At 31.5% G+C, this 14,789-nt stretch overlaps 1 protein-coding gene across 1 annotated transcript; it reads left to right on the forward strand.

The window, feature by feature from the left end:
• The first annotated feature begins 11,660 nt into the window (after nt 1-11,660).
• LOC146954327 (putative indole-3-pyruvate monooxygenase YUCCA3) lies at nt 11,661-13,785 on the forward strand. Its single transcript, XM_085715844.1, has 3 exons — nt 11,661-12,439; nt 12,559-12,930; nt 13,109-13,785. The coding sequence occupies exons 1-3, from the start codon at nt 11,747-11,749 to the stop codon at nt 13,334-13,336; spliced, it is 1,293 nt and encodes a 430-aa protein (XP_085571970.1). The 5' UTR covers nt 11,661-11,746; the 3' UTR covers nt 13,337-13,785.
• Nucleotides 13,786-14,789: the final 1,004 nt, after the last annotated feature.

The raw sequence follows: 14,789 nt of genomic DNA on the forward strand, positions 1-14,789 counted from the left end.
TCTCATTTGAATGTTTAAGAGGTCTTATGTGCACACAAATTTATTTTATACTTATTTTAGGAGAATGCTAACTAGTACCCTCGGGGCAATGGGTAAACATCCAAAACAAGGAAGTTTTAATGAAAAAGTTATGTAATAATTACCTGATTAAAAGTAAAATCTTAAATTTCCAAGACAAAATTTCTATTTGTAGATTTCTTAACCATTGCCCTGAGGGCACTGTTTAGCTTTTTTTTTAATGTTAAAACTTAAAACTAATAAACATTCAATATCTCCAACTTAGTATTTTAAAAAATATATTAAATAAATTTCATCATTAATTCAACATCATTACATATTTCAACAAAATACACTTATTACTCCCTCCGTCCCTTAATGTAACCACCTATTTGATTTTATTTTTGTCCCTAAATGTAACCCCCTTTTCAAATTACTAGATGCATTTATTACTTTTTTCCTAAACATACCCCTAATTAATACTACTAACTTGTCTTGAAATATGAATAGTCAAATTTAATACACATACAAACAAAGGACAATTTGGTAATATTAATACACAAAACAGACACATTAATTACACTGACAACTTTTCTTAAGAAATGTGAAAAATACAAAGAGGGGTTACATTAAGGGACGGAGGGAGTAAAATACAAAGTATAGGGCCCGTGTGAACGAAGAGGGAGGATGCTTTCATAGATATTTTTTTTCTATAAATACAAAAAAAATTCACTCACAATGAGAATGCCTATTTTTTTTTTTTTTTGACCAAATGAGAATGCCTATTTAATATGGTGTTAAATACGTGAAACTATGATCAATTTTATTTTATTGCAAGTTCTTTGAGCTCGGAAGAGGAAAAAAATGGAAATACTTAGTACTATTCTTATTATGAATTATGGTTTTATGCTTGGAAAAGATATAAACTTTGAAAGTATGGGAATAACTTTCATGTTCTTAAAAAAGTTTTTACCTTTATAATGTTGTATGATTAACTTAGCAAGTATGAAGCTTTGAACTTTGAAGAATATTAATCCTAAGTTAATCATGACGGTAGTATGTTGTACGATGTTGCAACATTATGTTTCGTGGAAAACTCTATTTTAACAAAGTTATATCCTTAGCCCCAACTTCACAAATTTGTTCTAAACCAAGTTTTAAAAATTTTGTTTACTTTTGCACTTTTAATTTTAAGTTGAAACCATAAACGATTTCTTTTGTTTTTGTGCAAACAAGTTTTCAATTTGGAAAGATGTTGATATAGTTTTTAAGATATATCATTCAATGTGTTCTATCGTTTCTTATATATTTTTTAAGATTCAATTATATCTTCATCTGTCCCTCATCGTACATTTTCATGTCTTGAAAATGACACAAAGTCCATTGTATCAATTGACTTCCGATACTAAAAAAAATAACCAATTCATCCAATGACTTATGATCAGACAATGTGTGAATGCAACCCCAACCCTATGTGTAGTATCTATACATGAATTAATTCAGATTTCTTATCTAACAAGGAGATGTCTCACAGTTTCTAAATCAATAATTCATTTTCATATTGCACATTGGAAAAAGCATTAAGAACATAATTAAATCAAAGACATTAAGAATAATAGGTTATATATAATTGTCGGACCAAGAGTATTATATTAATTTTCTAGCTAACCAAACCTAATCCCAACTCAAAGAGAGATTTAGTTAACCATAGATGAAGTAACTAACATAAAAATGAAGATCAAAGATGGAAGAACATGCAAAATCTGTTAGCGCAACAACTATAACTTGAACAACAAGTTATGATTTAGGGTTTTAAGTTTTTGTTGGTTTTAGAGAGAATTGAAGAATGACAGTAGATTGAGAATAGAAGTACGTTGAATTGTATTATTGAGATATAAAAAATGTACAAGTGAAGTAGCTTATATACAAGTATATGCTAGGTTGCTTGAAGTAAAAGCTAACTAAAAAACCCTAACAGATATAAACTATATTCTAGGATACTTGTAACTAATGCATAACAAACTAAAACTCTAATGTGACTAACTAAGTATGATTACATCACTAGATTAACTTGAATTAACAAACTAACAATCTTGATTCCAAGCACCCAATGGTGAAGAACAACTTCTCGCTATGTTTATCTCTCTAAAATGCGACTGATTATATGAAAAGTGAAACATAAATATGATTTACAAGTCTATTTATAATAGAAAGAAGAGCCCAATTTCGCTCCTTATCTTCCAATGAATCAAGATTGCTTGAGCTGGAGGGAAAAGTCATCTCATATTTGAAAGTCATTAAACCGCCTTACTTCATAGGGCGAAATGTTTGTCACCCAGCAAAGCTGCTCTTTCTTTTCTCCCTGAAAATCTGTCCATGCTCGCTTCCAGCTCGCATAGCGAATATACTTTTACTAAGATTCTTTATTGTGCTGTAATTCCACATTGTCAATATTTAACTACATAATATCATACTCATAATAATAAAATTAAAGATATTTTCCCCATATCTTATTTAGAATAAAAATATTCAAACATAAATAAACAGGTGATCCAATTTTGCATTCAATCAATTTATTGAGCAAAATAAATTCATTTAATAAGAAAACTTATATGGTTTGAGTCTTTGAAATTGAATTATTTGACTTTTTTAAAGAATAATTTCCTAATTTGGAATGCTTAAAGAGCCCCGGGGCACTCGTTAACATGACCCAGTGATTAATTAGGTAAAGAGTAGAATGTGATATCGCTTTATCTTTAAGAAAATTATAATTAAATTTAGAGTTATGTAACATAATTGGTGTTAGATTGACATATTTTTTTTATTGATTATTCATTGTATTTTAAAAATATCATGACCTTTTGAATAATCGGTTTTATTAAATATGCTAAATCCATCTAAATCCGGTTAGTGTGGTTCACATGAAACCTAGAATTTTTCAATCAGACCAACATTGTTCTAGAGATTGCCTATTGCGCAATCCAAGCATGTGCTGTGAATCTTTTAATTCCAGCCTACCCAATAATTTTTATCGAGGCATACTACTAAGAAAATGAAATTGTGCAGTTAAGTGAAAAGAAAAACAAGTATACTGCAGCTTTCGTTGTTTATAGGATGGATTATTGGTAGTCTCAAATATGTGCACCGTTGTAACATAGTTTGTCACAAAAAAAGGAGGTTGTAACATAGTTAATATATTTTGCATACTTTTTGCATCCATTCATGGGGCAAGGTAATCGGCTGCCAGAGGAATGACGAATATCATTTCTCTGCATTATATTTGGATAACTACGGTTAAAATTAAAAAGAATAAAAAAAAAACTCTAGCTATCGACTAGTGTGTATGAGTTTTCAAGCATGTTATCTACCTATAAAAAATTAAAAAGAAAAAAAAAATGGTCCAAGATAAATATCAAATAGATAACTCTCCTATTCTCCTATCAACTAGTTGTGATTGATAACTATTGTGATGCGAATCCTTTTACTAAAAGGAAATAGGAGAGTTTTTTTTTTCCTTCAAAAAAAAAAAACTCTCCTATTTCCTTTTAGTAAAAGGATTCGCATCACAATAGTTATCAAACACAACTCGTCTTTTTAATTGTATAACAAATAATAAACTTCCCTAAAAAAAGCTTCAAAGTATAATCTAATAGTAAAAAAACAAATTATATATTCAAAGATTTAACCTTTGAGAGTTTGAAGATGAGAGAAGGACTTTGGATGGTGGACGTGTGAGGGAGGCGGGGAGTTGAGGGTCATGTTGGTGGAGGGATATAGTGAGGATTCGGGGTGACGTTGGTTTTGAGAGAAGGGGCTAATTAGTTTGAGGATAATGTGTTTCAGAAAGTAGGTAGTGAGGTTGATACATGTTTTTGGACTGATAGGTGGTTGGAGGAGGTTTCTTTGTGTGTTCGATATAGGAGGTTGTTTGAGTTGGCGGAGGATAGAGGAATTTCAGTGGCGGACATGAGAGAGTTAGGGTGGGGAGAGGAAGAGGAGGGTAGGAGTTGGCGTCGTCGTTTATGGGTGTGGGAGGAGGAGATGGTTAGAGAGTGTTCGTTGCTGCTTTCTAATGTGCATTTTCAGGTTGACAGATCTATCCATGGTGTGTATCAGTTTCTCACTAGTTATATGGTCTAAACATCAGTTGCAGTTTTCGATTTGGTGTCGCATAAGAATGTCCCTTTGAAGGTCTCATTGTTTATGTGGCGGTTCTTCAAAATAGGCTGCCTACTAAAGATAATTTGGTCATGCACGGTGTTATTTCAGCCGAAGATCACTTTTGTATAGCATGTTGTGGTGAGAAGGAATCGACTAATCATTTATTCCTTCACTGCAGTTTATTTGGTTCTCTTTGGTATTTGGTTTGTGGTTGGTTGTGGTTCTCTTCGGTAGATCCTCACTCTATTTCGGACCATTTCGATCATTATGCTTTCTTAACAGGTCGTTCGAAAGCGAGTTGATCTTTTTTGCACATAATTTGGTTTACCAGTGTATGGGTTATCCGACAAGGGAGAAATGACAAGGTGTTTAATCATAAGGAGAAATCAATGCCTCAATTTCTTGATAAAGTTAAACATTTGTCTTTGTGATGGTTGGAGCGTAAGGCTGCAATTGTTTCTCTTGTGTTTGCTGGTTGGTGGCAGCGTCCTTTGATTGTTTGCATGTTGGTTAATTGTATTGTTTTATTTTATTTTCTTATCAATGTTCTATTTTTTAATGGATGTTGGTTAATTGTTTTTTGTATTTGACCTCTTAACTTCTTCTCGACACGCCTTATGCTTTTTTTTTTTTCAAAAATAAACGATATTCATTTATTCAAATTGATAGAGTACATTGATACAATACAAATCCAAATTCGCTAAAAACAAAAAGGATGAATTTGACGGCGCCAAAGTCATTGTCATTGATCAGATCCGAACTTGCTCAAAGCTAATCTTTCAACTTGAATCAAATAAACACCGCACTAAGACGGGAAATAAAAAATACACAGCACAAAGACGGGAAATCAAAACAAACAAAGTCGTTCAGAGACCACGAAATCACAAAAACAAACGAAAGAAAACAGAAAATATGTGAAATCACTTAACAATTCGAAGGGGTGATTTTTGGGTCAAAATTGACCCTTAATCACCCCTCTAAAAAGAAGAAGAAAGGGGTGACGAATATGGTTTGAGAAGGATAGAAGAGAGAGGAAGAAATGGGTGACGACTTTTTGACACACCTTATGCTAGGGAGGTGGTTTTTCTTGGTGTTTAATATATTTCATTTTGCCTTGTTCAAACAAAAACTAAAAATTTATAAATTAAGTAAATTAACTAATTTATAAATTAGTAGATTATTCCTTTAACGATATCTTTCTTTTCCTTAAAAAGTATTGAATACTTTATAGCAAACCTTATTAAAATCAAAGAAAGTTGTAACAAACAAAAAATTGAAACCAAAAATCAAAGAAAGAGCTTTACTTTTTATCATGGGTATCAAAGAAAGTGCTATTCCTTAGGCTAATAAAGCATCCTTCATAATCTCGTATCAGAGAGAAAATCTTGTGTGGTCCTGGTCCACACAAGTGGTCTTTGGTCACACAAAGAGAAAAAAGAGAAGAGAGAGAAGAGAGAAGAGAGAGAAAATGGAGAAGAGAGAAGAGAAGAGAGAGAAGGAAAAAACTTGTGTGTGTGACCAAACCAAAATTCTTGATCCTGGTCCACACAAGTGTTTCTCCGTATCAGAACCATACATGGCCATAATGTGATCCAATCATTATTGCCGGTATCTGCAAATAAAAAAAAGTCACATAACTACAATATTATTTGTACATTATGATTTTGGTATTATATACTTTAATATATAAGCAGAATACTTCTAACAAATTGTGTAAATTCTTTCACAATTATTTGAATTGACTTTCATATATATTTCATTTATTCTCTCATTGATACAATGATTTGCTTCAATCAACTGATTGTTTTTTTTTTTTTTTTTTTTTTTTTTTTTTATACTTTCAAAACAATTTTATAATTTTTCACATGATCGAAGGAAGATATTCTACATTTTGATACCCCCCAACACACTAAAGCAAAAGTGGAGAAATACTACTTCCCAACCAGAACCTTACCAAATATATTTCCAAAAATATTTAAAAAATTTAAGAAAGGAAACCAAATGTTGTAAAAATTTGTAATTAACACAGGATAAGTTCATCACTACGTAGTTCTCTATATTTATGAGAAGATTGAACTTTACAAAGATCAAAGCTCATGCACGTGGGGACGGCTCCTTGATCCCTAATCTCAATACACCAAACAATTCCTCATTTGTTCAATGGTGTACACCTACATATTAGCAATTGGACTTGATGGTAATCGAAAAAAATTCTTTTAGTGGGAAACAACTTACTATTATAAGGAAAAAGATAGGTAGACACCCTTTTTTATACACCTCTCATGTACACCCCCATATGTCAGGGGTATTTTAGTAATTTCACATCACATCATCACCCCTCTCATCTCTTGTTTAGATGTTTTTGTCACATGTAACAGTTGTGTGTGGGTGTTAAAGGATGTATACCACCTAAGGTTGCCACCTAAGCTAGTCCATGTATAAGTGCTCATATTATAATTGCAAATCTTGCATAGTTCCAATGCGCAAAGAGAAAAAGGTACAATGGTGTGGTGAAGTTTTTTTTTTTTTTTATCAAGTAACATAGTGCGTAGAAATCCACCTCATAAGATGAATAAATTGAGTATTTAAGGTTTGAATTCCGTCCTCTGTATATATTATACATTGTATCTGTTAATTGAAATAACCTCATGCGAACAACTGTCTGATAAAGTTAATCATTTAAAATTCCAATAATTTAATTTCTTGAACCGATCCAACACATATGGATGTCTAATTCGAATTTCTAGATGAGGTTTTTTAAGGTCCATCAAAATTTTGTGGGTTATGATAACATGCAAGTGCCCTAAACACACTTGTCAAGGAAACCAAAAGTAGTAGGTTTACATTAGATTCAACAATATTTTGACTTTTAAAAATTTAAATTCATCACTTTTTACCATTTTCTAATACAATATTTTAATTTTTATCCCCTTAACCAGTACTCTAAGGACGCTCTTTAGCGTTTCCTAAATTTTATTAATTTTAGTTTTAAAGTCATTTCTTATTAAGTAAAAAAAAAAAAAAAAACTAGAAGCCTAAAAGGAGACTTGGTGGCCTTAACTATAGTTTCTATTGGTATTAGAATTAGGAAGTTCTTATTTCAATAATAGTGTGTGAATCTAGGAGTCTATGTTCAACTATTTCCACATGTATAATCGACGGTTATCCTTGTCATCCCTCGATTGGAAGTTTGGGCTTACTAGCTGATAATGTTATTAATCACAAGTGGGTATTTTCTCGTGTTTTTTCTTAATTGAATCAAAATTTGATGCAAACTTGTTTAAGTGTTTGTATGAATAGCTCCCGAGGGAATCCCTTTTCGAAATTAAGAAATATTGTAGCAAGTGAAGTTTTTAGTGTGATACTTACGACTTTGTTACTTAATATTGAAGTAATTAATATCTTGGTCTTTGTCAATTATATCTTTGATCCTATATTCTTTCAAAAAAAAAATCTTTGATCCTATATATGGAGTATATACAAGCTGTACCTTAAATTTTTGTTCCCCCTTAAATACCTTTGGTTTAAATGTGTAATTGGTCCCTGCACTTTCAACAGATTTTGGCATTGGCCCCTGCACTTTTTTTTGTTTGGCATTGGTCCCTGCACTTTGTAAAAATATTGGCATTGGTCCCTGCACTTTTTTTTGTTTGGCATTGGTCCCTGCACTTTGTAAAAATATTGGTATTGGTCCCTGCACTTTGAAAAAATATTGGTATTGGTGCCACGTGGCATGAAATGATTGGGACCAATACCAATATTTTTCCAAAGTGAATGGACCAATACCAATATTTTTACAAAGTGCAGGGACCAATGCCAAACAAAAAAAAGTACAGGGACCAATGCCAATATTTTTACAAAGTGCAGGGACCAATGCCAAACAAAAAAAAAGTGCAGGGACCAATGCCAAAATCTGTTGAAAGTGCAGGGACCAATTACACATTTAAACCAATATCTTTTATAGTCTCATTGTTAAATTATATACTAAAAATGCGTTTGAAAAAAGATATATATGTTAGCTACACTCTTTAACACATAACACATACATTTCTACTGGTTAAAATTTTCATTACACCCACCAAATTTATATAAGATCCACAATATAGATTTTAATCTATAGATAGAACGTGTTGTTAGCATAATTTCATGTTTGGAATGCTATTATAAGTTCAAACATTACAAAGAATCCAAACGCGTATAACATTTCATGCATAAATGCCATTAATATCAATTTTTTTTTAAGGAATTAATATCAAAAGATATTAGACACTTTTTTCCATTGTTCTAAGGTATAAATCAACTTGTCTCATCGAAGATATGAGTTCATAAGTCCAATTAGCATTTGAAGCACATGTGGTTTTGAATTTTGACATTTCAAAAAATTAATTAAGTTAAGCATAGACAATTAACGTACAATCCCAATTAGGATTACCATTTCATTAGCTCCAAGTAGCAAGGGGTGGTATACAATATTTAGGCAACCAGTCTTAGCAATCGTGGTTGGGTTGACACAACCTCACAAATAGGGGCGGGAACAGGCCAGACCGTCCGACAGGGGCCTACGACCTAGCTTATTTAAAGCCTAGCTCGGCCCAGCTCATTTATTAAAAAGGTCAGGCTCAAGCTTTTTATAAGGCCTATTTAATTAAACAGGTCAGGCTAAGACTTGCAAAAAAGCCTATTAAGCCCATCAGGCCGGCCTATTAAGCTTTTCATATATAATATATCTTCCATTATTGATATTTTTGAAGTTTTTTTATGAACACAAGCCTTCATATGATTGGTTATTTAGTAGCTGATATATTAGTGTGATTAGACCTTTGTAAGAATTCATTATTTCATTACAAACATATTTGTGTGTTTTAGGCCTTAATAAGTTTTGGCCTATTTAGGAGTAGGCTTACATGTGTTGCCAGACCTTAACATAAAATAGGCTTTTAAATAGGCTTTCAGGCTTCATCAGGCCTTTAAAAAGGCCAGGCCAGACCTAAAAAATGAGCCTATGACGGGTAATAGGCCAGATTCAGGCCTATAATTTTTGAAGTAGGTCAGGCTTAGGCCTTACAAAGCTCGGCCCGGCCTAGCCCATTTCCACCCCTACTCACAAATTAGTTTGTGAGGTGAGAAATATTCCCTACTTATATAAATGATTTATCATCTAACACGAGACTCTTAAGACACTCTCTCAGACCCAATACTATTCGGTTTGCTGCGTGAATATAAATAATGAGTGATTCAACAGTGAAAACAAAATAGCAGGTGGGACGAATCATATGTAAATCTTTGATATCATCTTACAATATGTGGTTTGGCTTAACACATCTCTATTAAACCGTTTGTGACATGAGTATTATCCCCATTTATAACCATTTGTTTATGATATATCTCTTATCCTTTATCCTATGTGATACTCTAACAAATTGGACCAACCGTTTAACAGACTTAGGGATGTTAATTAATTTTTCCTTGTACTTACAAGGATCATCCTAAAGGCATTGTGGATACGAAGTTGGGATCACACCCTCAACCTGCAATGTTCCCCATCTTCAAAGAGTTCCAAAATTATATATAAGCATATTTTTACAATTTTAAATATATATTTTGCTAAATTGAATATTACAAAAAATAAAAACCCTACATTATACAACTTCAAAAATGAAATTACAATATTATGCAACAATATTCTCATGACATGATATTGTAATTTCATTTTGAAGTTGCATAATATAGAAATAATATGTAGATTACTTAATGGTAAGTGATAAAAAACAACTCATATCTCTTTTTTTTTTTTTTTTTTTTTGAGGCAAAAAATCTCATATCTCTTAAATCATGATTATGAGTTTAATCTCTAACTTGTATATATGAAAGTTTACCAATTGAGCGAGACAAAATCTTCAAAGTATTTTATACCCTTTATTACTAGTTAAATTTGATAAAGCTAGAACATAACAAACGTTTTTCTATTTTTTTTTTTTTATGTTAGAAGATAACCTTAAAATAACAACCCAAAATAGAGAGTATCATTTCTTTTTAAACTTTTATATATTGACTTCGTAAATCTAGCAAGGCTAAAAAATACAAATATATACTAAGAAAAAATTAAGGTGGAAAGACCACATGTTAATTTAATAATTCTTACTACAATCTTTGGGGAAAACAAAGGAAGGTTGCTCTTGATTCGATTTTGATTACAAATCTTGTCGTTTTGATATGTCTTAACATAAATTCCATTTCGAAACTTGGAAAATATCCTAATTTGAATCTGATCTAGGAAAATGAGGAATATTTTTTTTAAATAAATTGAAATGTGAATTACAAAAACAAAAAAAAAAGTTTAAAGGTTTGATATTTTCTTTTCTCCATGCATTACAATCATTCTGCAACGTGTCATGTGCTAAAAATAGTAAAGTGACTCATGAGGTTGGTGATGTTACAAATGAAGTATAAGCACTAGCAATTTGTGTTAATTTTTTAATTAGACCAACATCAAATAAAAAGTTGATACGTTTTCGAGTAGTATCAACAATAAGATTCCTATGATAATGATAACTCACCGTCATGTAAATTTCTTTCCAAATGAAACTTTTACAAACTTCTTTTTATTCTCTTTCTTGAACCACATGATTAACTATTTAATAAATGGCCTCAAAATCGATCCCCTAAATGGTTTAAACTTTACACTAGAAATATACACGTGGCAGTGCCTAAAAATTGTGGTACATGTTAAAATATAACAATTCATGAACTTTTATCAATTAGCAAACTAGAATGTTCCTTTTTAATTTGATGGCTTTTATCAATTAGCAAACTAAATTATGCTACCACTAAATTTCATTATCTTAATTAATTAACTAAAAAAAATGGTTGTTTAAAAAATTTCTTTGAAATTCTAAAAGATGAGGAAAGTATTTTTAAGTTATTGAATTATAAGGTTAATTGTTGAAATATTTAAACAACTTTATCATTTTAAATTTTAAAATAGACTATAGAAGTACAACAACAAAATCATCATTGTGTTAAAATGATTGATACTCAAGTTCTTTAACCATTTAGTTATTGGTTCGATTCTATGCATATAGAAAAATATTTATCGAAAGAGATCAATACAACACCAAAATAATGAATAGGATAGGAGGACACCTATATATCGTGTACTAATATCATCACTTTGACATCGATAATAATTTCAAAAATAAAATAATTGAATGCAATCACATATACATATGTTGTATCGGTGTTTGACACAAGCACACATAGCATCGACACACTTTCAATATAAAGTGTTTCATAGTGCTACTATCTTTTTAAACAATTTTATTGATTCTTGGTGAAGTTATTTATTTCATTCATAAAGATATCTCTAATCATAAGTCATAAGTCATAACCCATGTGTTATTATTTTCCAATGACATCACATGCTACTCTGAATCCACTGCCACATCATAACACCCCCCCTTCACTCTATTTATACCCCCACACATCCTCTTTCCCTCTCCACACTCCTCATTTCAAACAACAAAACCTCACCTCATTCTCTCAACATAATCTCATTTCCTTAACTTCTTCAATCATAACACAAACAAAAATGCATAACATTAGTCTAAACATGCCACCAATGTCTCAAACATTCGACCCCGAAGACATTCTCAAAAACCGTTGCATATTAGTGAATGGACCTGTTATAGTTGGAGCTGGTCCATCAGGCTTAGCAGTTGCAGCTTGTCTGAAAGACCAAAATGTCCCTTTCGTCGTCCTCGAAAGAGCTAACTGCATTGCTTCCCTTTGGCAGAATCGAACCTACGATCGTCTTAAACTTCACCTTCCTAAACAATTGTGTCAACTACCTAATTTTCCATTCCCTGATCACTTCCCTGAATACCCTACAAAATTTCAGTTCATAAGTTACCTCGAGTCATATGCGAAAAACTTTAACATAACACCAAATTTCAATGAAACAGTGCTCTCTGCTAAGTATGATGAAACCTTTGGTCTATGGAGGATTAAGAGCAATAGGATAAAAAGTGATAAAGTTATTGAAGTTGAGTATATTTGTAGATGGCTTGTGGTTGCTACCGGTGAAAACTCGGAGAAAGTTGTGCCGGAATTTGAAGGTTTGAGTGATTTTGGTGGAAATGTTATGCATGCTTGTGACTATAAATCTGGTGTGAATCATAGTGGAAAAGATGTTCTTGTTGTTGGCTGTGGAAATTCTGGCATGGAAGTTTCTCTTGATCTTTGTAACCATAATGCAAATCCATCAATGGTTGTTCGAAGCTCGGTGAGTACTTAATGAAAATTAATTACTTTGATTAATTATGTTAATCTTGATTCATAGTTTGCATTTTTATGTGTATAGATTGTGACCATGTTTATTTTTTTGTGATTTTTGATTAATAGGTTCATGTGTTACCAAGGGAAATATTTGGAAAATCTACTTATGAGGTAGCTGTTATGTTGATGAAAAGATTACCAATTTGGATGGTCGATAAAATATTGCTTGGTCTGACTCGTGTGATTTTGGGGAATGTCGAGAAGTATGGTCTTAAAAGGCCATGTATGGGACCTTTAGAGCTTAAGAACACTTCAGGGAAGACACCAGTTTTAGATATTGGAGCACTTGAGAAAGTTAGATCTGGTGAAATCAAAGTTGTTCCTGGAATAAAGAGATTTTCACAAGGGAAAGTTGAACTTGTTGATGGAAAAGTTCTTGATATTGATTCTGTTGTTCTTGCTACTGGCTATAGAAGCAATGTACCATCTTGGCTTAAGGTTAGTTTGTTTAGTCCTTCTTTGTAATTATACGTGTCGGTGTTGTGTCGGTATCAGACACGACACATGTCTGACACCAGGACACATTTAATCCGAAGAGTGTCTGTGCTTCATAGTACTTACTAGTTCACTTTGTTTAAGTTGATTATTTAATTTTTCTATGTTATGTATTGAACAGGAGAATGAATTTTTTTCCAAAGATGGAATGCCAAAAGATCCATTTCCAAATGGATGGAAAGGAAATGCTGGTCTATATGCTGTTGGATTTACAAGGAGAGGTCTTTCTGGTGCTTCATTGGATGCAATTAGTGTTTCTCAAGACATTGCTAAAAGTTGGAAAGAAGAAAATAAACAAAGAAAGAAAACAGTGGCTGCACGTCATAGGAGATGCATATCACACTTCTAAGTACCTCTTTGAAGTGGCGTTTGATGAAGCAAAATCACTTCTGCATATTATTTCGTGTAAATCTGCCGTGATTTTAAGATGCTGAAAAACGTGATTTGCAACCGTCCATCTAAACAGACACTAAGAAACATATTTTGGGTTTGTTTAGCTTCTTTTGCTTATGGCAAAAGAATAATAGCACACACAAAATAATGTAGAGTTCCTCAATACAAATTATAGTACACAAGAAAGTTAGCCCTCTCCTTAAGAAAATCCCACTGTTTGATAATAATTTAGAAATTATTATTTTTTTCTGTACAAAGGTTGATGTGGCTTATTTGATTAATTATGTTTTATTTTAATTTTTATAATGTATGGAATATATTGTTTTACACTCTAATGATGTTGTATTGTATTACAAATTTCATGTTTTAATACTGAAGTCAAACCTCTCTCTCTCTCTTCTATAATCTGATTTATTATTTTTTTGGTCAAACTCTTAATTTTAATCCTAAGGGCAAGTTCAAGGGCTTTTGTCCTTCAAAAAAATGCACAATAAATGTTGACATTGAAGTTGGAAGGAAACGAATTTGTGAACCTCATATATTCCCATGTTGCACAGCACATGGACAGATTCTGATGTCATAAGAAAATAAATATTAGATGCTTTGATGCTATGGATAGGAACGAAATTTGAAAGAAAAGAAACAATTTTGCTCTTTTATCATATAGAGTACGATAAATGGTTTTTTATAAATGGTTTTTTTATAATTAATTAATGGAAGTTTATTTGATCGATGGAGAACAGGGTCGATTCCAGGATAAGGTCACTAAAACCTTCGTTTTAGGTCTTCAATTAAAAAAATTATTTTTCATTTGATTTTATAAACAAAAAGACCTCATATGTCGACTAAAAAAACCCCGTATATTAAAATTTGTTATAAGCCTTACTAAAAATAAAAATTATTGGGCCGACCTTGATGGAGAAAGAAATTGAATCGCACACAATTACACATTGATAGAATTCGAGATTTACAATATGCAACAATTTCATGGACATCAATATAGTTCTGTTTACTATAACATGAGTTGGATCTAATAGAAAATGTTTGCCTCGTACACTTTTTTGAACAAGGTTTGCCTCCGACACTTGAACAAATGTTCAAATCCTTACTAATGAGGATGTCCATATTCATGATGACCTGATAGTGTCTAGAATGTGATTATCTAACATATATTTATGAAAAACCAATTCATTTCTTTTAGTGAATGAAAATTAATTTAATAATATATATAAAAGACAGATTAAATTAATAAATTTAAATTACTAATTTTAAATACTCAAATATTAATTAATATCAATTTTATTATGAATTAAAAATATTCTTTAATGTCATTTTACATTTATCAAATAGTTGAATCGTTAATTTTATCAAACAATTCAATTTATTATGAATTAAAAATATTTTCTTGA

The sequence above is a fragment of the Medicago sativa genome, chromosome 1 (genome assembly GCF_051527215.1).
Source record: "Medicago sativa cultivar Bolivia chromosome 1, Bolivia_mono, whole genome shotgun sequence".
Classification (NCBI taxonomy): Eukaryota; Viridiplantae; Streptophyta; class Magnoliopsida; order Fabales; family Fabaceae; genus Medicago; species Medicago sativa.